Source organism: Lupinus angustifolius, chromosome LG06, assembly GCF_001865875.1.
Source record: "Lupinus angustifolius cultivar Tanjil chromosome LG06, LupAngTanjil_v1.0, whole genome shotgun sequence".
In the NCBI taxonomy this organism is placed as follows: Eukaryota; Viridiplantae; Streptophyta; class Magnoliopsida; order Fabales; family Fabaceae; genus Lupinus; species Lupinus angustifolius.
Window position 1 is genome coordinate 23919735 of NC_032014.1, and position 27420 is coordinate 23947154.

Consider the following 27420-nt stretch of genomic DNA (forward strand, 5'->3'; position numbering starts at 1 on the left):
GCCACCAACAATTCCACACAAAGTTGCCTCATTTGTAGTGGTTGTACAAACCACATGACCTATGATCGAGAGCTCTTTAGAGAACTTGACAAAACTTATCTTTCCAAAGCTATAATTGTAAATGGGTCATACATTATAGTAAAAGGCAAAGAACGGTGGCAATTGAAGATTACACATGTTTGAAATTAATTCATGATGTCTTATATGTTCTTGAAATTAAGCAAAACTTGTTAAGTGTTCATCGTTTACTAGGCAAAGGCTATAAGGTTTTGCTTGAAGACGAACACTGCATGATTAAAGATTTAGAAGGCAAAAAGGTGTACACAGTTTAAATGAAAGGCAAAAGCTTTGCCTTGGATATGATGAAAGAGATGCAAGATACACTACACAAAGAAGACACAAGTAAATTTTTTGGTACAAAGGATTATGTCATTTTTACTATGATACTCTAATCCTCATGAAGAAGTACAATTTTGTTAAAGATTTATCTGACATGTAGAGAAAAAACCTCCTACGTACATTGTTTGCAAATATAAGAGACAAACAAGACTTTCTTTTCCACAAAATTGGGTTTGGAAGGCCAGACAGAAATTATAATTGATACACATAAATGTTGAAGGACCTATGAATACACCATCAATGAATAGTAATAAATATTATATTGGTGATCACACAAGAATATGCTGAATTTATTTTATGAAATTTCAATATGTGATTGGTGATATTTCTGTGAAATTCAAAGCTTGGGTTGAAAGTCAAAGCAGATGCAAGTGAACAAGTACGATAGTGGAACATAATAAACCTCTTCAAAATTTAACAAATTTGTACAAATGTGGGCATTGAACACTAATTTAAAACATCGTATACTCCTCAACCAAATGATATTGTTGAGAGAAAACTATAGAGATAACTAGGTGCTTTCTTCATGATAAAGGGCTCCCAAAGAAGTTCTAAGAAAAGACTATAAATACGCCAGTTTTTCTCTTAATCAGATTGTCATCAAAAGCTTTATCAAAAAGTATGACATTCTAAGGAGAGACTATAGACCGAAGTTGATTAATTTAAAGACATTTGGTTACTTGTGTTGCTCTTACATTCCTCGGGTTAAGAGGGACAAGTTCGAAAGAAAGCAAAACCTAGGATCTTTGCAAGCTATATCTTAGTGTCAAAGGCCTACGTGATCTACTTACCACAAAACAATTAATTAATTATCAGTAGATATGTCCAATTCATTGAGTTGGAGAGCTAGAACTAAGAAAAGATAAGTAATTTAAGATTCAGTAGGATAATGAAAACATATATGATGAATATGTCAAAAGAAATATCACTCTATGACATATATCAAAGGTGCAATGTTGTTGTGATGGAGCCTATAGGATATGAAGAATATGCAACTAACCAAAAATGGATAGATGCAATGAAGAATAAGCTCACGATGATTGGAAAAACTAGACATAGAAGTTGGTGGAGAGACCCAAACACAACAAAACTATAGGGGTCAAATGGGTTACATGACCTGTTGGACTAGACTGCGACCAGCGAGCCTCCAACCACCAGGGAGTTCCATTGTTACATGGGTATGGGAAGAGTGAAGAGTCACAAGTGAGACGCCTTAAGGTTTTGGTTCAAGACGTGGTGTCTCACTTGTGACTCTTCACTCTTCCCATACTCATGTATCAATGGAACTCCCCAGTGGTTGGAGGCTCCCCGGTAGCATTCTGGTCCAACAAGTGGTATCAGAGCCGAGGGTTCGACTGGGACATGGTGGACTCAAGGGGGAGCGGACCGGAAAGTGTGTGGTACCCACACTTGAGGGGGAGATTGTTGGGTTTATTCAAGTGTGAAGTCTCACATTGCAATATGCGGGGAGGAGTAAAAGAGTTTATAAGAAGGAAATGCCCATAGAACTAATGTCTTAAGGTTTTTGTTCAAGACATGGTGTCTCACTTGTGATTCTTCACTCTTCCCATACCCATGTAACAATGGAACTCCCCGGTGGTTGAAGGCTCGCCGGTAGCAGTCTGGTCCAACAAGTGGTATCAGAGCCGATGGTTTGGTTGGGACATGATGGACTCATGGGGGAGCGGACTAGAAAGTATGTGGTACCCACACTTGAGGGGGAGATTGTTGGGTTTATTCAAGTGTGAAGTCCCACATTGGATATGTGTGGAGGAGTGAAAGAGCTTATAAGAAGGAAAAACTCATGAAACTAATGTCTCAAGGTTTTGGTTCAAGACGTGGTGTCTCACTTGTGACTCTTCACTCTTCCCATACCCATGTAACAATGGAACTCCTAGGTGGTTGGAGGCTCCCTGGTAGCATTCTGGTCCAACATGACCAAAGTCAATCCTGGTGGTTTTGTGAACAAGTATAAGACAAGACTTGTTGCCAAGGGATACACCTAGAAGTTTGGGGTAGTTTATGTGAAACTTTTTTCATAATTGTTAGGTTGGATACCATAAGGATGTCACTGGTAATGGTTGCACAAAATGATTGGGTCATACATAAAATGAATGTCAAATCAGATTCTTGAATTGATACTTGAATGAAGAAATTTATGTGGAACAACCAAAAGGTTTTTCACAGCAATGACAATAGGAGAAGATATATAAGTTGAACAAGGCCATATATGGTCTCAAATAAACGGATGAACATCTGCTGTCCCATAAAAGTGTACCACTCCATGTGTCATTATTTATGATTGGTTAGAAAAATACTTAATCATTATTTTTTTAACTTAAATGCATTTTTTACAACCAATCACAAGTAGTGCCACATGGAGTGGCACACTTTGTGGTACAGCAGATGTGATCCCCAAATAAACACCATAGTATTGGTATAAGGGAATTGATGCATACTTGGTAAACTTAGGCTTTGTAAAGAGTCCAAGTCAATTTACCTTATATGTCAATAAAGATTGATGATAAAATACTTGTGCTATCTTTTTATGTTAATGATCTCTATCTTACAGGAGGTTCAATAAAAGCAAAATGAAATATTTGTGTTCAAAAAAATAAGCAAGAGAGGTTCTCAAAAGGTTCAATATACAAAAATACAAATCAACTCCAACTCCAATGAGTCAAAATGAGAAGTTTTACAAAGAGGATGGTGTTGAAAAGGATGATGAAATGTTATATAGAAGCTTAATAGGCTACTTGATACATTTACCTATAACAAATTCAAGTCATGCATGCAGTAAGTTTGTAATCAAGGTACATGCATTATGTTAGTTATATTCATTTCCGAGCAGCAAAAATAATTAATAAATTTGTTAAAGGCGCAATAAATTATGGAATAAGGTTTAGTTCGATCAAGAATTGTAGTCTTTATGGTTTCTTTTATAGTTATTGGGTTGGATATGATGATGATATGAAAAGCACCTGAGCTTCTAGGCATATATATTCCTTCTATGTACAAATAGTTATATGATGTTTATTATGTTATTCAAGTAGGAGTTTTTCATTTATGCATCAGTTTTTCTTTTATGATTATATAAATAATGTGTTTTGTTGATAAATGAAAAAAAGTTTTCTAGAGAACACATTTCATCTAAGCACTTTTGTTTTCTACACAATCAACATTAACACTTACTTATTGTCACGTAACTCACTTTCTAAGTAAGAATCATGGTCAAATCCACTGTAAAAGAAATAAGTCTTTTTATAAGCGTATAAATATGAATTAAAGAAATAAGTCTTTTTATAAGCGTATAAATATGAATTAAGGTCCAGATGGAATATTTGCGATCAATACAGAGATGCTCATCTACAATATTTATTTAGATATGAGGAAAAGAAGGAAAAAGTATTGGATACAAGTGGACTGAATAAAAAGTAATGGATTCACTCCTTACTCCTTGAGTAAAGTGTTCAATGAAATTTTGGACTTTGGTTATTGGTGACATTTTACTGTACATGTACAAACTCACTCAAATAACCCATGTGTATATTCTGCATACAAGTATAAGATGTAGCATATAATATTAATGTTCATAACTCTTTTTTGACTTGTGCCTTTGCTTTTGGTTACCTCTGTAATTCTTGTTTACAAAGAGGGCAACAAGATATAATTCTGAGCCATTGATCCACACATTTTTGGTGAAACAAATGGGAACAGGGTAATTGCCTAACTTCTTCTTTGTCTTTGTATTTGGCTAGGCAAATGCAACATTCCTGTCATCACATCCAACACCACAAACTTATCAGTCATTATAGAATTAAAAGTTGAAATAAGTCGGATGTTAAATATAAAAGAAAAATATGACTGTTCACCATTTTTTCTCACTATATTATACTGATTAACTATGTATAAATTTCTGCTCACTGATGTGGTTAATGAAATATTAATGTAAATGCGAAATTTGGTAATAGATTAATAGAGTAAATTGCCAGTGCAGTACTCTAAAGATGAGAATGTCATCAGTTTAGTCCTTTAACACACCTACCAAAAAATTGGTGACACTCTCTTATTTGAATAGCTGCATTGATGTTTATGTAAAATTATGTACAAAGCTACTGTTAACACATCATTCTTGATAAAATAAAGAGTGACACTTTATGAATGTAAGTCAAAATAATCCCTAAAAAGAGGGGTGGTAGCAAATCTTAAAATGATTAATTTGACCTACTATTTTGAATTTTTCAAATGACCAAATTGCTACATGCAAAAATTTTTAGGGAACACAATATGTCTTCACTCTAAATTAAAAAAAAAAATACATTAAAGCATGAGTTATTCTGTGTGTATAATAGTTATGTAACTTACTGGATCATCATTGGTGAATCTTTCACTACTTTCAGAGTCATTGCCATGCTCTAATTTGGTATGAACTTTTTTATATCTCCAACTAGAAAGATGTGAGATTTGATCATAAGATGCTCCTCTAGAAGAGGAACCCATGTTCATGTTATATCCAAGGAAGGTGCTAATCATTGGAACACAACAGCATAGAAGCAAAAATAGTATAAAGGGGAAAGAGTAGCATAATGCATTCCAAGAAAGTAGGATGATACATAGCATATTGAGTTTTGGTGCTCGTTGGAAAGACCCAAAATGAGAATCAAAAGCCCAAACATTTCCCATCACAAACCATATGGCAAAGAATAGCTCTAGTGAACTCCTACATTTGTCCATCAAATGTGAGCTCCTGTGTGAACTGTATAGTACAAAGCAAACTAAATTACATTTCTGAATTGCAACAAAAAAAATTATTCCAGGGTTAGAAATAATTTCTTTAACAATTAAGAGTAAACTTGAATAAATATGACTAAGGAAATTAAGTGGTAATGAGAACAAAATGTTGAACATTATACATTATTATAACAAGTTATAAAAGTAGGAAATTAAAAATGAGGATATATTATAGTAAATTTAATAAAAGTTACTACCAGATATTAGTCTAATAGTGTAAGTTTTTGCAAGATCGTGAATATACCAAAAAGATAAATGTTCAATTCATGAGAATGGCTTTTATTGAAAATGATAGTTACACATCAAAAATGATTAATTTTACCCATAAGGATGAAAGGATGTTCTTGGCTATACCAACTTTTTTTATAAAAGTTACTAATATAAGTCAAAAGATCTTATTATCTATAGAGGGATACACTTACTTTAAGAGTAAGTGGAAAAAACTTTTCCGCATCCTGACCATTAATTATTGAGAAATCCAATAATTTAGATTTACTTATTGATTCAAATTATTGGATATTCCATAAAAATAAAAATAGTTGGTGAGAGGTTTTATATATAAGGAAAATCTTAGGTTGGATCAGGCCACTTCATAAAAGTCAATTGACCAAACCTGACTTATCTTTTTATGTATATTATACCTTGACCAAGTCTGTTTTCAATGAGCAAAATTAGAACAACTTTTTCTACCCTCTTTTTTCAACTTTTTGCCCCCTAAAAAGTAGTACTAGCAAAGAAGCATTCAAGATGCTTAAATTAAAATTACCAAATATTGAAGGCACAATAGTAGAAGGTTCAGCAACAAATTTTGCTCTATTGGGCAATAAACAAATATAGTTTTTGAAAGAGCTTTTACCACAAGCTCAAAACCTTTGCTACAAAACCAAAGCTTCAGCCAAAAAGAATGGTGCACATAAAGTTGACACAGTTAGTAACTTCTACCAATAGCTTTTTTTGTTACAATTACTACTACCAATCACTTTTGACATAATTACTTAAATGAAGTTATTGAAGTGCGAAAATTACCTGGTTTCTTCATTATTTCCCTGCTGCTCCATATTAGAAAGTCCAATAGCATTACCATGTGTCACATACAGTTGATGGTAGCGGCCATAAAGTACAAGCAGATTAAGGACACAACCAATATCATAACCTGCTATCCATATTCTCATAGGCCAAATAGGTCTCTCACTTTCTGAAAAGGCCAAAGTGATTGTTGTACTAGTTACTTGGACTATCAAAGCAACAAACTCCAACATCATCCATTTTCTAGAATTGAAAGGATTAGAGCCAAGATCAGATCCTGATGATGAACCATTTTGGTAGTGGAATACTCTTCTCAAGAAACTAAACCATCTTGCTCTAGATATTCTCATGGCCATTCTAGTCAAAAAAGAAGGCATGTTTTGTGCACTACCCATTCTATCTTCTGGTGAAGAACTTGAAACCATGCTTCTTGAATTATACAATAACTGTGTTGGACCTAGAGTACTCATTGAAAATATTTTCTTTTGAATTAAACCAAACTATATGCTTATAAAGAAGAATGAAGAGAGGACACCCCTTTTGCCCCTTTATATAATTCTTTGATTCTTAATACTTCAAATACTATTCAGAATTGAAGTTAGCCAACTTATAAATAGTATGCTTACAAGCTCAAAACCTTTGCTAGAAAACAAGACTTATAATACAAACCAAAGCTTCAAGAACATGAACATTAAAGAAAGACATAGAAGTTGCAAACTTTAGTGAGGGTTTCATGGATGAAGCTGAATATAAAGCAAAAGAGATAGAAACTGAAGTGTATATAGAAAGAAGAAGAAAGCATGAGATTGGTGTGAAGGGTGTGTCAGGAAGGTGAAGTTTTAGACTCAGAAGGTGACCAAGAAGCAACTACTAAAACTTTGCTTTGATTACAAGGGACTCATAAGTTTGGAGGGAAGTTAACCGTTGGCCAAACTTGCTATAGCTATATTTTGTATCAAGTAAGAAATGGCGAGAAAGCAATGGAAGTTCAACTGCAGAATCACAACTTTACTCCTTTCTCTCTCTCTTCCTTTGAGAAAATTAGGATAAAAGCAATGTTTTTCTTCCTAATTTTATTGTTATTGAAGTAAAGTTTATTAGTATATCTCTATCTTAATTCAAGTGGATAAGACTTAAAGTGATTATCTGATGCATAAGATATGGTAAGGGCTAATGTTTGTTTATATGATATGACCTCCATGATTGCATTATTAATATGATAAATGAACCAAAATATTGATTTGAATTGTGGCGGGTACAGTTGATTTTAGAATATGTGGTAAAGGGTTGGCCACCTAATCTAACAAGTAGTTGTGTCATGCTAGAGAGTGGTGGGGTAATAATAATATCGTCTTCCAAAATATCTCATAAATCATAAATCATGTCTAGTGTTAATAATATTGAAACAAAACAGAAAAACTAAAAAATATTTATTTTTTTAATTAATATAACATGTTTTTATTAGTGTGAGACATAATTTGGATATGATTTGAGACTACATATTTTTGTTATGGCACATCCTTGACCCTCCCCCTTCAGCGTAGGAATGATTGTAACAATTTTGATATTAGCCATACTACTTCCATTATGGGGCTGTTTATTACGTGTTAACATTTTTTAAGTTAAGCGAAGACAAACATGCATGTTGTTACTTACACAATTCTATTGATTAAGAATATTATAATCTCAAACAATTTTTTTATGAGTAGAGATTTATTTTAGTCCATCTAGTTTTTTTGCGTATGTCAAGCTGATTCCTGCAAATTTGAAAAGCTAAAAATGGTTTCAAAGAAATTAAATGTTGATCAAATTAATTTTGTTTAACATTTTTATTAGATGGAAGCTATTTTAACACGAATTGGTGATATTTGAGTACTGGTTCAAATTTTTTACTTTTTCATGGATAAAATTCGTATATATTAAAATTTATAAGAAAGAGAATATTATTAACTCTTCTGTTAAAAGTGCACCCTAATTTAGAACGGCCAAATCTTTTATTCTCAACTTTGCATAACTATATATTTGGTGTTGTCTAAATTTAAACCATCAATTCTGCTTTTCTTAAAAATCTAATAAAATATTAGGCCAGTTTTTATAAGCTATCAGATGTAAAAACAGTAAAAGTGGTTAGGATATAAACATTCTTCACTAAAATATGAATTCTATAACAACAAATTTTTATTGTGTTTAAAAAAAGTTAGGCAAACTGAATATCACTTCCCATTTTTTCACATTAATAAGATTGATTTAGCTAAGGTTCATTCTTATTTGCCAAAAACTAGTAAATCTTCTCCTGGCAGCTAAAACCTATTTCTGGGACCGAGCAACCTTATTAGGTCAACCTCTCATAATTAATGTGATAAAAATAGACCTACCTTAGATGATAGCAAAGTTTCATCATATTTTAAGCAATTATTGGAAATAGACATTGAAATAAATGGGAAATATATAAAATTGTTACGCAAAGCTTTCGTTTACACATCATTTTCTATTTTATCTTTTTATGGTAGAACGTTTACACATCAATTTCTACTCTAATATACATAGGTTTTTTCTTGTGTACAATTATTTCCATTCAAATATGGGTGAGTTTGGGTCATGCCCATGCGTTGTTAATTGATGGATGGTGGAAAGTATCAAACTTCAAACACACTTCTTATATGTTTAACTGTCCAAATAAAAATCAATTTAGGGTCGATTTTATGAATTTTTGGTACAAGGGTATTCTTAACTTTTTTTGGTTTAAGGACTAGTCATTTTCGTAATTCTTAGTTGTCCCTCCCAATAAATGTTGTTCCTAAGAATTGAACTTTTAACCTTTAGATAGCCATCTTAAGGATTTAACGAGATCTTAAATTACTATACTAAAATGTTAATAGAGTCAATTTTATATTTAATTTAATATATAAATAGTTCACCAAGTGACCTCACGACAAAGTGCTACATCAGTTAAATCAAAATAATTTCTTGAGGATGTATGTTACGTGAATATCTACAATTCAACCTTGTATTAACCAATAAAAAACGTCGACAAGTGTAGATATTAAGTGGCTGTTTTTGAAAGAAAAACCCTTTAATTAACAAATAAAAGAAATCGTTTAGGCTTGTTTGTAACGTATTTGACCCAAATTTGACCTCATTTCGCGGTGGGTCATGCAACGTGTTAATGTTGACGTTACTTGTAGTTTGCAAAGGATTGAAGTCACTTTGTCTACCGGGTAAAAATAGTCATTTTCCGAAACTAAAGTAAAACAACCTAGCTTTAGTGCATTAAGTAGAGTGGATTATATACACAAAAATATAGTATAATATTTTATCACAATTCATATTTAATGATAAAGCAATGATGTCTAAATGTTTTCTAATTGTATTGTCTATGGTTTTTCTTGATTTCTCTCTGCCTTTAAATATCAAACTAATTTTTTTTATTTACTTTCCTTATCAATGTTTCTAATCCTCCACACATGCCTAAATCATGTAAAGCGTCATTCTACCATATTTATTAAAAGAGTAGTTGCCCCAACTTTTGTCTTAATGCATTGATTCATAATCCTAGTATCTAGTGTATCCACTCATCTAACGCAATATTCCTATCTCTCCAACATTGGGTTTGATATTTTACCACTCAACTCCAATCTCATATAATATCCTAGGTCTTATAGTCCTGCAGTAATTTTTTCCAATAAGCTTGCATAACATTTTTTCTATCATATATGACGCTTGATGCATTCTACAATTTCATTCACTCTCTTGAATCTTATGTCTTATGTCTCCATTAATTTTTCTCGTTTTTTTGTATGATTGAACCAATATACTTAAATCCTAGTGACTTGTGGTATGGTATGATATCAAATCTTTACTGTTATAGTAGAGTTTGTTCGTTCTTGCTAAACTTATACTTCATATAGTTTGTCTTACTTCAACTTATACAAAACTCATGTGCTTCTAAAGCTTTCTTTCACATTTGTAGCTTCTCATTTAATTCATCTCTTGATTCTCCAACTAGGGCAATATCTTCCATAAAAGGCATACATTGTGACACTAGTTCTTGGATATGCTTAGTAAGCACATCTAAGCCAATGGAAAAAGGTAGGAGCTCAATGTTGACCCTATCATATATATTATTCTGAGTGTAAGCAATCTGAACTTTTTTCTTCTCTAGAGCTTTCCTCAATACCATCATGGGAATATTTTCATGTCTTTTCAAATCAATGAAAACTTTGTTTAATTCCACCTGATCCCTTCGATATCTCTCCATCAATCATAATAGCAATTATATAGCCTTTAAGGTTGACCTCTCAGACTTAAAATCAAATTGATTTTGAGTAATGTGTACCTCTTGTCTCAACATTCACTCAATTATCATCTCACATAGTTTTATAGTACTCGTGAACTTAATTCTCCTATAGATTGAACAACTTTTGTATAAATCTCTCCTATTTTTATAAATAGGGATCGAGCGTTTCTCCTTCACTAGTCTATAATCTTCTTAGACTTCATAATCTCATTAAACTTTGTCAGCCAACTAATTACTTTTTTCTTGAACCTTCTACAACTCAGTATATATATGATATGGTCTAACTACTTTGTATTCTTCATTCTTTTCAAAGTTTCTTTCACCTCCAACCCCTGAATTCTGCTATAAAATGTATAATTTTGATCATTCTCTTTAGTGTTTAGTCCATAAAAATGAAAAGAAAAGTATGTCATTGAAAAGCTAGTAAAAATAATTATGTCATCTTTTCTTAATATCTCAAACCTTCACTAAGACTTTTTCATCTTCATTTTCAATTCATTTCATATTGTCCAAGTTTCTTGTCTTTCTTTTCCTACCATTTGCCAGCATATAGACACTACTTTCCCCTCCATTGATACCTATCAATTTGTATCATTCATCATATGCTCTATTTCTTGTTTCATTCAATGCTTCCATCGTGCCTTTCTTAGTTGTCTTGTATTTTTCAAACTTTCAGTAGTTTTACGCAAGGACTATGCTGTAAATGATTCCCTTATTAACTTAACTTTGTCTTGAATGCTTATAGGCTACCACCCTGATTATTAAATCTTTTATTCAAAGCCTCTAGATTCACATTATGTCTACTTTTCAATCTTCCTAATTCCTATGACCATTTTATCTCAAATATCATTAGTACTTTGATAAGTGTAAAATTTATATTTTTTGGATATCATTTGCAAGTACTTTTTAACTCCAATTAATTAAATTTGTACTTAATTGGCTCAATTTGAGTATAATTCGTTTATGCATGCAATTATTAATCTCTCAGTTAATATTTTACCTTTAGGAATGTTTTGGAAGGAAAAGAAAAGGATTCAAAAAAGAGATGAATAAGCAACATTGTGACACCACATTCGTACACCATTGGATCAAGATACTTTTTGGATATGATGTTCCAAGCATATAAAACTTCAATATGAACAACCGAATCGCTAAAATTCACAAAGAGCAGTAACTTGTGGAGCGAGAATGAGACAAAATAGTTTGGTTTTTTGGTGACCATTTTCGTTGAGCAAGAATCCTCTCTCTTAGTGGTAATGTGTGAATTTATGCAAAAATATAATTTTGGAACCCTAACTCCCTCCTTTCTTCATTTTAAATTTTTTAGGTATAGGATTGTAGTTTTAGGGCTTTTGTAACCCATTGGAGAGGGAGACTTGGAGTTGAATCCATTGTGAACTTGTGGGTATGATATTGGTGCTCTTTCATGGATGGTCTTCATCTTCTATTCTCCACTTTATTGGTTACCATGGAAATGAGTAATTGACTTCTCTATTGTTGGGATTAGATGTAGCTATTAAATTTGATATATCTATTTTGATTGTATTCAATATATTCATGTCCATTGAATAATAAATGTGGTTTATTCTTGTCCTTGATACTTATTTTAGTTTGATCACTAAGAGCATGATATTAGATGTTGAATCTGTTATTGGAAAACACATGTTTGAGTCTAGACTAGAATATATTATCTAGTGGGTCTAATTTCTAGGAATAGATAGATTGAAGAGTCAAGATAACATGCAAGCTTATTATATGTCACTTTGTTAATCATTCGAAGAATTGATGATTAGGGAGAATGATTTATTGATCTTATCATTAAGACACTAATGATGTATCATTAGGACACTAATGATGTTAGATAGAAATGATGTTGAAGAAATTAGAGTATAGATAGTTTGTGTGAGTTAAATTATTCAGATATTGAAAGGTTTGTAACAATATCTAATGCCAACATTTTTTTTATCACATTTAAACTTTATTTTAGTTTCTAGTTATTTAACTCTAAAATCCGCTTGTGAAAAACCTCTTACTATAAGACTATAATTATTGATGAATGTTATAATGTCGCTTAGGTTAGAAATTCATAATTTCTAATTAAGGTGGACATCATATATTTAATACAATTATATTGGCTATTTGTTGTGGATTACAAAATAAGTGATCTAATTTCTATTAACTCGTAGAAATTCTAAAATTGATAACAAATATGGGCTTAATGATTGGATACCCAAACAGTTGACCTATAGGGGATAATGGGAACCCTATAAGTTAACTCATAAGGAACGATTATGGTCCCCAATACACCAAATCGTCACAAATAGTTTTCACCTCTCCCATCAGAGAGAAAATGAAGGTCCCAAAAGGAATTAAGGATTTGGTTGAGAAGGTCATCATACCAAAACTCTCTCAAAAGGTATATCAAAGAAGTAGACCAGAGAACATGGATTCAGGGATTTAGGTATGGCTTTGTATCCTTGTTTTATATTATGTGTGAGAATCATGAGATTCAAAATCCTAGGATTGGTATTTCACCAATCATCAGAAAATATCTAACAACTTAAGTCTATGGGGATATGATAACTTCGTATACTTGTTTATGATAACCTGATACGATATTTCATTGATCGATTTGTTTGTTAGCACACTTCCTTGTGCCTTCCACAATTTGTCCTCTAAAACTATTTGTTGGAAGCTCCTTAATTCATCGCTCTTCAATTTCCACGACTTGATCATTAGGGCTGTATCATGGCCTTTCTCTCCAGTCTACTCTTATTCCTTACATCCATGACCAAAATTATATTCTGGGTCGTCAAGTACTCTCAACTTAAGATTTTCTAGTCCAAGCAAAACTTTTATCTAATTTTCTTGTAAAAAGGAAATCAACCTGAGAAGATACCATGCGAATCTTATATGTGACAACATACTCCTCCCACTTCTTAAAAAAGGTGTTTCCTATTATACCATGCGAATGTTGTTTGTATCCTAGACTTACTTATTTGTTACTACATTCACACGGCGATATAGTGGCCATTACTCAATGGACATTGTACTTGGGTGATATAAAGTGTTAATTTCATATAATAACCTAGCATTAAAATTATCACATAGTTGATACATATCATGAAGATTCTTAAATGATTTATGTTGAGATAAAAATTTTAAGTAAATATCATTTATTTATTTTTAAAACACTACAAGAAATTTGTCATATACTTACGAACATTTATAGTGACAACTAATAAAGCCATAGGTATAGACATATATACATATGGACGTACAATAAAGCGTAGGTATAAGTATAATATAGTTACAGATGTCTATGTTCATAACTATATGTATTAGTGACATAATATATTCCGTAGGTATAGATGTCTTGTACCTACAGAAAATATTGTTTGTCACTATATGCTTTCATAATGGCTTCAAAACTGTAGTTATAGTTTGCATATACCTACGGATGCCAACTTTTAAAATTGTAGGTATAGATTGCATATACTTAAAGATGCTTACTTTCAAAACCGTAAGTATAGATTGTATATACCTACATATGCCTCCTTTCAAAACCGTGGGTATATATATAATTTTTTTAAACATGAGTCCCAAATTAAATATTTTTTATTTCCAATTCTTAATCCCTAATCCATCTTACTTACACTATCCATATTCCAGACTCATTCCCTCTTACTTTCATATACTTCCACTGTTCGTTGTTATATTTCATACTTGAGAAACTCAATCTTTAAATTTTAAAACGTTGTTTATAACTGAAATTAATTTGTCACATCTATCTATTATCTATGTAACAAAAAAATGTCCATCGTGACATGTGTCAATCTCTCAAGTCCCTCATGACATGTGTCAATCTCTCAATCAAAACTTTCCCTCCAAAACATGTCAATCTTCCCTTTTTGTTCATTGTACAATTTAATTCTAATGATTAATGGACTCATATGTTTTTTATTCCATGAAGAAATTACATCTCACAATAAAGGGGATTAAATCCCTTTTCACATATGAGTTACTTCTCCACCATTATCATTTCATATCTCCATATTCTTCTCCCCTTTCATTTCACATTTCTCTCTTCTTCTCTCACATGTCTACAATCCAATGTTTCATTCGTCAAACTTCATTTCGTTTAAACTTAATAGGATGGCTTCTATATCCCGCTACTAAATCTTCATCATTGTAGATTTGTTCTTATTTTATAAATATGTTGTTTAAAGTGCATTTTTATTGATTTTTTCATTCATTAACCTAATATGATGGTTTATGTACTCATCTTCATCATTGTAGATTTGTTCTTATTTTGTAAATATGTTGTTTAAAATGCATTTTTATTGATTTTTCATTCATTTGTTTATTTTTAGATATGCTCTTATTTTGAGATATATACTTATTTTCTAGATCTTTTAATTGATTTTTTTTTTATTATGTATGTATATTCTTATTTTTTCTTTGATTTTTTTATTTTGTATATGTGGTATGATTTATTTCATTATTTTGTAGATTTGTTCTTCCAATAATCATATTCCTTAGTGTCTGATTTACAAGGATTTCATCTTTAACAATGAGCAAACTCTGAATGACTATGTTATGTACTCGATCTTCATTTATATATACACACACATTTAGTTACAAGTTACAACATTGCATTTATTTGTTTGTTGTTATGAATTTATTTATCTTCTCATCTTATCTCGCATTTATCATCTTATCTCTTCATTAGCAGTTTGACTCTCCCTTAAAGCATATATGCAGGTCAGTGTTATGTCTCTTTGTCCCTATCTTACTACAATCTTCAATTTTATTCTTCTTTGCACAACAAATAAATTTGGTTATTTTTTCTCACATGATATTTGTTAAAATATTTTTTCCTATGTGGTTATTTTTCTAAAGCAGGAAATACGAATTGACCATATTTTTTGTTTCGGCATTTGCAGAAGAGAAATCTCACATCATAGAATACAATGATTAGATTTTACATTCATTATCTGAGTGTAGAAGAATAGTTCTTTAATTTTATTATATGTTTGTCTTTTTTCATTCGAAATTATTTTTTTCACTATCTGAATGTGTCAACCTTAAATTAGTAAGAATAATCTTTAAACTTTTTTATTTTTAAATTATTAAGAAAGTTGGTTAACCAACTATCTCCACTCACCAAACAGATCAGGAAAAACAGAAAAACTGAAAGAGAAACTAATGGGCCTATGAAAGAGAAAGCCCAAAAACTAAAAACCAGAAAATAGAGAAACGCTAAAAATACTAAGTCATCTTCTTAAGTTCATTTTCTTTCTTGGCTTCCATGTTGTCTTTGGTGTCTTGAGTAGGATTAGGAACATCGTAAATATCACTTTCTAATAGTCCCCCACAAGCTGACATGTGAATGTCAAAAATGCCAAGCTTGGAGTGAATATTTCTAAAAAGCTTAGGAGATAAAGACTTGGTGAATATGTTCGCAACTTGAGAGGTGGGGTTGATCGGAAGCAAGTGTATGAGACCTAAATGAACTCTCTTACAAACGGAGTGATGATAAGTGTCAAAAATACCTAATTTTCATACACTTTTCATGACACTTATCCTATGCAAAAATGTGAAAACCAACTTAATTCAACACTTTTTAGATAAATTTTGTGTATTTCAATAATATAATTTTTGATCACCTCTTGTCCTAGTTTTCAATGAGTTTCATAGGAAATTTTACCAAAAAGAATGATTAGGCTTGAATAAAAGAAAGCTTACTTCACCTTGAAGTAATCAAGACAAAATACATAACACATGTGTACTTAAAGTTCATTTGTATCATCCTTTGATTTCAATACATTCAAGTTATTACTTTTGATTAAGTTTTGATTCTTTAAGTTCTTAATGCGATTTTAGCTTGATCACCTTCATTTCAAGATCCAAAATGCTTCTTTTTAAAGTCTTGACAAATGAACTAAAAAGTAGGAATACACCTTAGTTCATTTGCCAAATCAAAACATCCATTTTAAGCAACTTGTAATCAAAGCTAATCAATATTTATGGAGTCTGAAATAAGGCGTGACAACTTATTTCATCGAGTGGCAGTTTTCAATTGATTAGTGTATTTTGCAAGGTTTGAAAATCACTTTTTCTCACCGGGGGACTGGGGAAATTTTATGAACTGGTGTTTGGAATTAACCGAAAGTATACCACATAATTTGTTAATTTTTTTTTTTCAAAATCATTTGAATCTACAAATAATTTCGTCTTTCAAATCAATTTTCTCCTCAAGAATTTGTTTATAATTAGTTCTTTACTTTTTCATGTTTCTTAGTTCATAAAATCACAAAAAACAACTTTATTTGTTACTTATTACTTTTGATAAAATATACAAAGTATGAGTACATTTCTATTACACAATTCCTTGTGGTTCGACATAACTCTATACTATACTATAATTGAATCTTGAAAGAGATACAAATGTAAAATAGTAAAGTGATAAATTTTATTTGTTGACAAAGAAAGAAACCTTGAATCAAAGTGCAATTTAATTCATAAATTGTATCTTTGTGAAAAGGAGAAATATACAGTCATAATGAGTGATCTAACTACTAACTTTTACTTTTTCTCATTTACATTTCCGCAACTAATATTAGTTTATGTCCTTTACATTTCCGCAACTAACATTTAATTATTGTTTTAATCTTTATTCTTATATCAACCCTTCAAAAGAAGTGGTACAGTTAACTTCTAACTTTATTCTTTTGTTCATCCTATTCTTTACCAACCTTCCATAAGGAAGTAGTTTGGTTAATAAAAGGAAATGGAAATAAATATCACTCATTATCACTTGTGTTAATTTGCTAAATTCATACCAATAAACCGTTGCTGGAATTTATTCTACAAAACCGAGATGGTATGAAGTTGTTAATAATTCAATAAAGCTAAGTTTTTGATCAAATGGAATATTCTTGAAACCATTATGTCGATGTCGGAAATTCTTTCCAACAAAGTCGAGATGGCGAGCAAAGAATAAACCAGTCACTAAATAAATCGATCGGAAACTGTCTCACGAAAAAAAATCTTTCAACAAGTGACAATCTATCTCTATGTGTTTCATTCTCTCATGGAAAACGGGAATGGTAGGCATGTATAAGGCAGATTGATTGTCACAATATAGCATGACAGGATCAGAATTATGCACTACAAGATCTTGAAGAAGATACATCAAACACTGTGCTTCACAAGCAGCAAGAGTTATGGCCATATACTCGGCTTCAGCTGAAGATCTTGACATTGTTTTCTCATTTTTGCTCTTCCAGGATATGAGTGAGTTTCCAAGATAGAAACAATATTCAGATACAAATCTTCTAGTATCAATACATGCTGCCCAATCTGAATCAGTATAGAATCACAATTGGATTGGAAGAAGACTCATATGTTGATGCTGCCTTTGATGTATCTTACAATCCTCATAGCAGCCTCCAAGTGTTTATCAGTGGGAGTAGAGAGAAACTGGCTTAAGTGACCAACTTCAAAACTTAAATCAGGACTAGTGTGAGTTAAGTAAACAAGCTTTCCAATTAACCTTCTATAGATGTTAGGATTAGGTAGGAGATCACCAAATTTAGAGTGAATAAATTTGGTAGAGTATTCCATAGGAGTAGAGGAGGGTTTGGCAGCAAGCATTCATGTCTCTTGTAGGAGATCAAGAGCATACTTTCTTTGGTAAAGGGGGATACCTTGAGTAGATCTTGCAATTTTCATCCCTCAGAAAAATTTCAACTTACCAAGATCCTTGATATTGAACTCAGAATCCAATAACTGCTTCATATGGTTTATTTCAGTCATGTTATATCCAGTTATAATGAGATAATCAACATACACAAGAATTGCAGTAAAACTAGAGTTGAAGGATTTAATGAACAATGAATAATCAATAGTGGATTTGGAGTAACCAGATTGTATAAGGACTGTAGTGAGCTTATTATGCTACTCCCTACTAGCCTTTTTTAAGCCGTAAATAGATTTTTGTAACTTACAAACTAGCCCTGGATTTTTAGTTTGAATACCACGAGGAATTTTCATGTACACCTGCTCTTTTAAATCTCCATGAAGGAAAGCAGTGTTTATGTCCAATTGGTGAATGTGCCATTTATAAGCAGAGGCTAAAGAAAGGATAAATCTAATGGTGGTCAACTTTACTATAAGACTAAAAGTTTCTAAGTAATCTACACCTTCAGATCGAGTGAAATCTTTAGCCGCAAGTCTAGCCTTATGCCTTTCAATAGAGCCATCTGACCTATATTTGATTTTAAACACCCACTTACACCCAATGACATTTTTATTGTTTGGGAGAGAAGTTATGATCTAGGTCTTATTGTCATTAAGGGCAGTGAGTTCTTTCTTGATAGCATTCCTCCAATATTCAAATTTTATTGCATCATTGTAATGAGCAGGCTCAATGTTGGAGGAAATTCTCAGGGATAAATGTTTATGGTCTTTAGATAGTCTATCATAAGAGAGACTTTTGCGTAAAGGATATCTTATGGCAGTAGATTTAGCATCACTATGATTGCCTGCATTAGAGGAGGCAAACATAGAGCAGCGGTAATCTTGAAGGTATTGAGGTCTCTATCTAGGAGTAAGAGATTGGCTAAGAACAGGGGAAGTAGATCCATCTTGGTCAGTAATGTCATTCATATGGCTGATAGAGGAGGATTGATCCTGAGTGATATTATTCGAATCAAAATTTTCATTTTGGTTCTGAACAAAATTGTCCCTAGGACTGTTCTGAGATTGCAGGAATAAATCAACACTAAGATCATGCATAACTTGGTTATTACTGACATTATTAGGATTCAAGGAATATATCTTATTAATAATAGGTCTTGGCTGAGGATTATTATCAGGAATGTTTTTGGTTTTAGCAACATCTTTGTAAGGGAAGATGTGCTCATAAAATATAGTATTCCTTGACAAGAAAATCTCATGAGAATCAACATCCATCAGGATATAACCTTTAACTCCTTGTCTTAGGCCAAGAAAAATGCATTTTCTTGATTTGTGATCCAATTTTCTTCTATGTGAGGTAAGAGTGGATGCATAGCTTAAACACCAAAAAACTCTTAAGTTGGATATATTAGGTATCCTATTATATAAGACAACATAAGGACTCCTATTGGATAAGTATTTGGTAGGTTGCCTATTTATAAGAAAAATGGCATGACTAACAGCATAGTTCCAAAGGCAATGAGGCAATTCAGACTGAAAAATAAGAGACCTAATAACACCAAGAATGTGTTGATGCTTTCTCTCCACTATGTCATTATGTTGAGGGGTTTCAACACAACTGGTTTGATGCTCAATTCCATTCTTGGCATAAAACTCACTCATATAAAACTCCTTACCATTGTCACTCCTAATACTCTTGATTTTAGATCCAAATTGGGTATTGATCAATGATGCAAAATTCCTAATCAAGTTGGGAACCTCGGACTTTGCCTTCATAAAATAGAGCCAAGTGTATCTAGATTTATCATCCACTATGGTTAAGAAAAACTTATGTCCCAAGGTAGTAGGCATAAAGAAAGGGGCCCATATATCCATATGCAAGAGATCAAAAACATGAGCAGATCTAGAAATAATATTACGATATGGTAATCGTTTTTGCTTAGCTAAATGACACATATGGCAAGGTAAATCAATTTTATTGCATTTAATAGCAGGGTAATATTTTTGCATCACTGCTATCTTTTCATGTGAAGGTTGTCCTAATCTATTGTGCCATACATTGGAATCATATCTTGTAAAGGAACTAATTGTATATTGAGCAGATTGATTATCTAATGGTCTTGTTATAAACTTAGCATGATTCCTTATAGCATAGAGTCATGCCTTTAAGTCAGCTACACTAATCATCTTCAAAGAGGACATGTCCTAAATTTGGAAAGAATCATCAAGAAAAGTTAGCTTGCAAGGTATGGTACTGGTTAGTTTGGAAACAGAAACCAAATTGTAGTGAAAAGAAGGGATGAATAACACATCTGTTAAAAATAAAATGTCTTGAAAACATGATGCTACATGATATAGAAGTTAAGATTTGATTGCCATTAGGCAGAGTCACCATAATAGGTTTTATATGCTTAAAAGTTTGGTAAAGGGATAAAGTATGGCACACATGATTAGTGGCCCCAGTATCCAAGATTCATTCTAAAGATTTACTTGAACATGCAAACAAATGCATGTTACCTTTACCCTTTGATTGATCAGGGTGAGTACTAAAGTTGTTGGCAACATGATTAGGTTGTGAGGTTGATATCTGTACAGCTTGTTCCTTCACGTCATTTTCCATCTCATCATTGTGTGTGAATTCCTCCATAGTTGTGACATTGTTAACATTGTTGTTCTTAAAGTACCCAGGTGGGAACCCATGCTTTTTATAGCATTGGTCTATAGTGTGTCCTGCCCTATTGCAATAGGTGCACATCTTAGTACCTCTTCCACCTGATGTTCTCCCTGAATTGTCTCCAAATATTCCCTGAGTATAAGATCCTCTCCCTCCTGAATTCTGATAAGATCTTCCTTTATTCCCTCCAATGTTGGAACCAGATTCATTACTACTATGATTGTATGCATTTTCAATAGCACTCATCAATACTTTTCGCTCATTATAGTGGAAATGACGATGTCTTTCTTGCTGAGTTAATAGAGCTAAAGCTTTATTGATAGTTGGCAAGGGATCCATGAATATGATTTGTGATCTTACACTTTCATATTGCTCATTCAAGCCCTTGAGGAAGCATATTACATAGTCATTTTCTTTATAGGTTTTGACAATAGGGGCCAAAGTGCAGTTGCAAGAACATGGTGGCATGGATCTGAAGTTGTCTAATTCTTGCATAGTCCTTTGATGTATGAGTAGTATGCCCCAATTCCCAGATTTCGCTACTTATTAGTGTGTATTTCTCCAAGTAATTCAGAGATCCTGAAGATATCTCTTTGGTAGTACCTCTCTTTCAAGTCTTGCCATATGTCAATAGTTGTCTCCATCCATAGCACACTTTGCGATATTGTTGGATCAATTGATTGTATCAGCCAAGAAACCACTAATGTGTTGCATCTGTCCCAATTGGAAAAGCTTGGATCATCTATTTGGGGTTTTGGCAGAGAACTGTCAATGAAATGCAATTTGTTCTTGGTCTTTATAGATCTTGTCATCGCTTAGGACCAAGCGTGGTAGTTATCACCATTCAATAGAACTGAAACTAAAGTAACACCAGGATTTTCACTTGGATGTATGAAGAATGGAGATGAAGGATCTTGAGTAGGATTAATGGGTCTTATGGCTCGATTATCCATTTTAATTGATGGTGATTGAAAAACATGGAACAAAAAGAAAAGATAAGAAAAGAAAAGGAGAAGAAGAAGAGGAAGAGGAGGAAGAGAAGGAAGAATGAGGAAGAGGAGGAGGAAGAAGAGGAGGAGGAGGAAGAGGAAGAGGAAGAGGAAGAGGAAGAGGAAGAGGAGGAAGAGGAGGAAGAGGAAGGAGAAGGAGAGGAAGAAGGAAAGAATTGATGATGTAGAAGAAAGAAAGAATGCAGCGGTTTAGGCGTGGCAGAGCCTCTTCAAAGCTCTGAATACCATATTAAATCTATGGTATCCCATTATGGCAAACAACCAAGAACAATTGAAGAAAAGAAGATGATGAGTGAAACTCTTTGTATTTGCAAGAAATATAAACTGAATGTAAAGTGATAAAAGCTTTTATTACTTTGAAGAATAGAAGAAAAAGATTTAAATAGAAAGTTGGTTAACCAACTAACTCCACTGACCAGAAAAAACAGAAAAAAAAAACTAAAAGAGAAACTAATGGGCCTATGAAACAGAAAGTCCAAAATCTAAAAACCAGAAAATAGAGAAACACTAAAAACACTAAGTTATCTTCTTCTCAAGTTCATTTTCTTTCTTGGTTTCCATGTTGTCTTTAGTGTCTTGAGTAGGATTAGGAACATCATGAATATCACTTTCTAATATAGATAAAGGATCAAATCCGAGTATATGGTTGTTGTATAAAGAATACAGCTTCTATTAGTTGGCATTAAGGTGATTGTGAAAATGACTCAAAGAAATTGTCTCTCGCTTTTTTGAACTCCATGTGGGGTCTTTTTATTTGTTTTTGGGTATATATGATTCTGAGGGGGGTTTTAAGTAATAGCACTGCTTATCAACCAAGTACGTCAAATAACATCCAGTCATATTAGTAACCCAAACCTGCAAACTTTCTTATTATTAAACAAAAGCCTAAACTTCATAAAAGAATCTGCTAGTCACACAAAGAGGCGGCCTGTAAGTAATCTTTGAATAGTTAAACAGAATATGTGATTATGAGTGATTAGAAAGATGTTTGTATAGTCTTTTCTCACCATATACCATTAACAGTACTTATATTATCAAGGTTTTAAGAAGACAAGGAATTGATGCATAAATTTGAAAATTAATGTTACAATTTTGTCCTAACAGATTCATCATTTGGCAGTGAGCATTGTTGCACTGGCTTTGGCAAACCTGATGGGTGGACTTTTCATCTTTGTTCATAATGTGTCTTGCATTTATTCACCATAGAATAATTGTTTCTACAAAAGAAATAAAGACTTAATTCAAATAGAGTAGGCGAGTGACTCTCTATTTATTTAAAATAAAATGTCATTAACAAAAAAAATTATAATCAATAGTCAATTGTAAAAAACTGTAAAATGACACTATTTGGTTATTGGAGGACCGTGAAACAATTCATTTGAACTTAGAATTACCCCTTTGTATTTTTTTTAGAACGTTTTATTATGAATAAGTGAAGGGAATAAAGCACAATTTTTTAAATTTTTTTAGGTAACTGTATAAAGCACAAGGGAGTAAAATGTCAGAGTTCAAACCACATTGAAGTAGATTTCTATGTCTGGCAGAGAGGGTGTAAAAATTGGTTCTGTTTTTGTTGCAATTTAGTTACTAAACTGAGCATAAAGATATGGTTTGATTTATCTCAATTAACAGTAAATTTTATTATAAGAATCAAAATAAATAGTTCATGAATGATTTGGTTCGATTACACTGCGAAACTGAATCGAACCACATTTTGTGATTTGGTTCGGTTCGGTTCGGTTTCATCGGTCTCGCGGTGTAAACCATATCTACTTACACCCCTACTTGCAGCCTAAGAGCATCTCCAATGGCAAATAAAATCTTCATTCTTATTTGAGTCTCACATATTATTTTATGATTTATTACAACTCCCCCATGAAATAAGAACAACATATATTTTTTCTCACAATGACAACATCATTCTTTTTCTTATTTGAGTCTCACAACATCTACTGTTTTCTCACAATATCTATCTCTCCTCACTTTCCCTCGGGCAAAAACAACCAAAAATTGTTCTTATTTAAGATCAAAAATATAAAAAAATAAGAATAAGAACAGAATAAAAATGTTCTTATTTAATCTAGAATAGTCAATATGGTTGCTCTAACCAAATAAGAAAAAAGAAAATATAAAGAAAAAAAATGTGAAATCCTCTTCTCTTTTCACAAAAAAAATGAAATCCTCCAAGTTTGACTAAATAACATTGTTGCACTATGAAGGAGTATGCAACTAATATCCTATTTTTACTCCAATGAATGTATACATTTCTCCTAGTTAGTTTGGTCTAGCTAAGAGTAAGGCCCAATTCATATGGACTTTATTAAAAGGTGACAAAAAAAAGATCAAAAAAGGAAAGAATAAATACATATTTTAGTTTCTCATATTTTTTGATCTTTTTTATCATGTTTTACAATACCTAATAGGAACTAATTTGATCCTAAAATTACTAATTTGACCTAATTTAAAAAAAATTATGATCAATTTAGGTTTTTCATTTCTTGAGGGAGATAAAATCGAAAAACATAAGGGATTAAAATAAGTATTTGCTTAAGAATAAATTATCACTCAATTTAGATAGGTTACAAAAATGACAAGCTGCTTCGTTTCCTTAAAACCACAACCACCCTTGTTGAAGCAACTCTACAAACATATATAGTTTCACATAGAATAACAAGACCAGAGTGCATTGCCATTAATCTTTGCAATTTGTATTTGATTGTTTGCGATAGTTTTGATTTAAGAGTATCCATGTAAGCATTTTATGATAGCTAAGGTTATTCCAATAAAATACCAATCTCTTTTAGTCTACTTGGATTGAGAATGGATCTCATGACCATGCAGTCCTACTTGTAGGTTCGATCCCTAAAGATTTATATGTATGGGGAAAATAAGATTGTGGGAACCTGACTTGACATACTAAAGAGATTAGTTTTTCACTGAGTGGGTAACTTCTAAAGGAGAAATTACATATGGTTAATGATTTCAAACACAACCACATCATTGATTATACATTACCTCATAAAATTATATCAATAAATTTAACTATAATGATGTAGATATGTCTGGGATCTTTTTTAAATGTAATGATAAAGACATTTATTCCACTGATCCATAAAGCTCGAAAATCTCTTTTTTCTTGTCTCTATCCAGATGAGCCAAAACTAAAGCTTTTATTTCTATTTTCTGTTGAATCATAGTTAGAATAAGTGTTGGATGAGACGTGCGTAAATAAACAAATTTCTGCCCCTCCCAGATCTTCAAAACACTAATTATCAACTCAAAATGAATAATCTTTGAAAAGAAATTATTATCCTTCATACTTTGCTTGTGTAATTCACTCTTATGGTAATCCGTGTACAGCTTAGGAGTCTTCAAAAGAAACATCACATGTGCTACACTTGTTTTGCTTGTGTTGCTGTCCCTCACTAGGCTTACTCATAGATGAAATTGTCTGCTTTTGAAGTTTATCATTAAGTTCAAACACAGATTCTGAAGTGTCTTTGGGCAATGGCGTAGGCATATCCTCATAATCATTATTGTTTCACCTGGGTATCCCATCTACATAAAGAGAGTGTGGTAGAACTTCAAATTTTCCATTCATGTTATCTATTTACTATATATAACAAACAAAAAAAACTCTTATCACATCGGCTAGAGACACATGTCAAGTTGTCAACTCCTTATACAAAGTTTATTCTTGTCACATTAGCTAGGAACACATGTCAACACCTCATACAAAGTTTTCTTTCTAAATGCTCATTATCTTTTACTATACAACCTTACACACAAGATCACAACTACCCTTTGCTATTTGTTTAAAAAATCTGAACATAATAACTCATTAAAAAATAATAAATGAGAGACAAAATGTTGTACATTTTTTCTCACATTTGTTCCCGTTGATGTTTCATTAGGGTGCATCTTCCTTTTTCAATACATCTATCATCTTCAACTCTCAAATTTACTTACAGCTATGATTTTCTATTCTTCTGACAGCTATGATTTTCTATTCTTTTAATTTCTGTCTTTGTTGGTAAATATACTTTATACTATTTCTCAAATTGCGTTCAACAAATTTATGATCTTCAACTCTCAAATCAACTTAGAGGTATGATTTTATTTTTCTACTCTTTCAATTTTTTCATTTGTGGCAGGTATAATTTTTTCATCATATAAATTTCACATATTTTATTCAACAAATAACAAAAAAAAACTCTTGCCACATCAACTAGAGACACATATCAACACCTTATGCAAAGTTTATTCTTGCCACATTAGCTAGGAGCACATGTCAACACCTCATGCAAAGTTTTCCCTCCAAAAGCTCATTATCTCTTACTATACAACCTTACATACAAGATCAAAATTACCCTTTGCTATTTATTTAAAAAATCTGAATATAATAACTCATTAAAAAAATAATAAAGGAGGGACAAAATGTTGTGCATTTTTTCTCACATTTGTTCCAGTTGCCGTTTCGTTAGGGTGTCTCTTCCTTTTTCAACTCATCTACCATCTTCAACTCTCAAACTCACTCACGGCTATGATTTTCTATTCTTCTCACATGTATGATTTTCTATTCTTTTAATTTATGTCTTTGTTGGTAAATATACAGTATATTACTTCTCAAATTGTGTTCAACAAATTTATGATCTTCAACTCTCAGACCAACTTAGAGGTATGATTTTATTTTTATACTCTTTCAATTTTTTCATTTGTTGTAGATACAATTTATTCATCATATAAATTTCACATATTTTATTCAACAAATTTATTATATTTAACTCTCAAACTCATTCACAAATATGATTTTCTATTCTTTTAATTACTGTCGTTGTTAGTAGATATATTTTATACTATTTCCATTTTTCATTTCACATGTGTAAAAGAGAAAACACACCTCCTAAAATATAATGATTAGATGTTACTATTACTATGAGCTATGAAGCATGGATACTGATATGTGTGTCGGATACAATACGTATCTGATACGTCGACACGCATTTTTTCCAAAATACAGGATATGATACGTTCAGGGATACGCGTATAAAATAATAAAAACACATAAAATATGATAAAATTATAAGTGTAAATCAAAATATCCAAAGTAAAAAATATAATGGAAATTTAAAATCATTACCCTCCATAACAAATCTATCTTATCTTATTTTGATGAAAAAAAACGAATCTATCCTAAAATCATTGCCCTTCATAACAAATATATCTTATCCTATTTTAATGAAAACGAATATATCTTATCCTATTTTATTGGAAATGAATTTATCTTATCCTTTTTATTGGAAAAGAATCTATCTTATCTTGTTTTATTGGAAATGAATCTGTATATCATATACTTTACTAAAAACGAATCCATATATCTTATATTTTATTGAAAACGAATCGGATATGTGTCTTAATATTTATTTATTTAATTTAATTTTTTTAATTTTTGGATACTCTATGGATATATATCATTCGCGAATCCGAGCGTATCCGTGTCGGATACGTGTCGGACACCG

General features: G+C 31.9%; 1 protein-coding gene and 1 long non-coding RNA gene across 2 annotated transcripts; both read right to left on the reverse strand.

Annotated features, from left to right (window-relative positions):
- LOC109350292 lies at positions 81 to 26949 on the reverse strand. Its single transcript, XR_002108097.1, has 3 exons — positions 26830 to 26949; positions 17847 to 17850; positions 81 to 94 (listed from the first exon to the last, which is right to left on the reverse strand). It is a non-coding gene; the product is annotated as an uncharacterized LOC109350292 (long non-coding RNA).
- Positions 3812 to 6788, reverse strand: LOC109350291 (E3 ubiquitin-protein ligase At1g63170-like). Its single transcript, XM_019591501.1, has 4 exons — positions 6217 to 6788; positions 4765 to 5155; positions 4018 to 4172; positions 3812 to 3981 (listed from the first exon to the last, which is right to left on the reverse strand). The coding sequence occupies exons 1-3, from the start codon at positions 6684 to 6686 to the stop codon at positions 4026 to 4028; spliced, it is 1008 nt and encodes a 335-aa protein (XP_019447046.1). The 5' UTR covers positions 6687 to 6788; the 3' UTR covers positions 3812 to 3981; positions 4018 to 4025.

Bases quoted from the DNA above. Each gene is read 5' to 3' on its own strand.
- LOC109350291 (XM_019591501.1), bottom strand. From the start codon at position 6,686: ATGAGTACTCTAGGTCCAACACAGTTATTGTATAATTCAAGAAGCATG. The intron at 5,156-6,216 runs GTAATTTTCGCA...TGTACTATACAG, and splicing joins GGAAATAATGAAGAAACCAG to TTCACACAGGAGCTCACATT. The intron at 4,173-4,764 runs GTAAGTTACATA...ATGTGATGACAG, and splicing joins GATTCACCAATGATGATCCA to GAATGTTGCATTTGCCTAGC.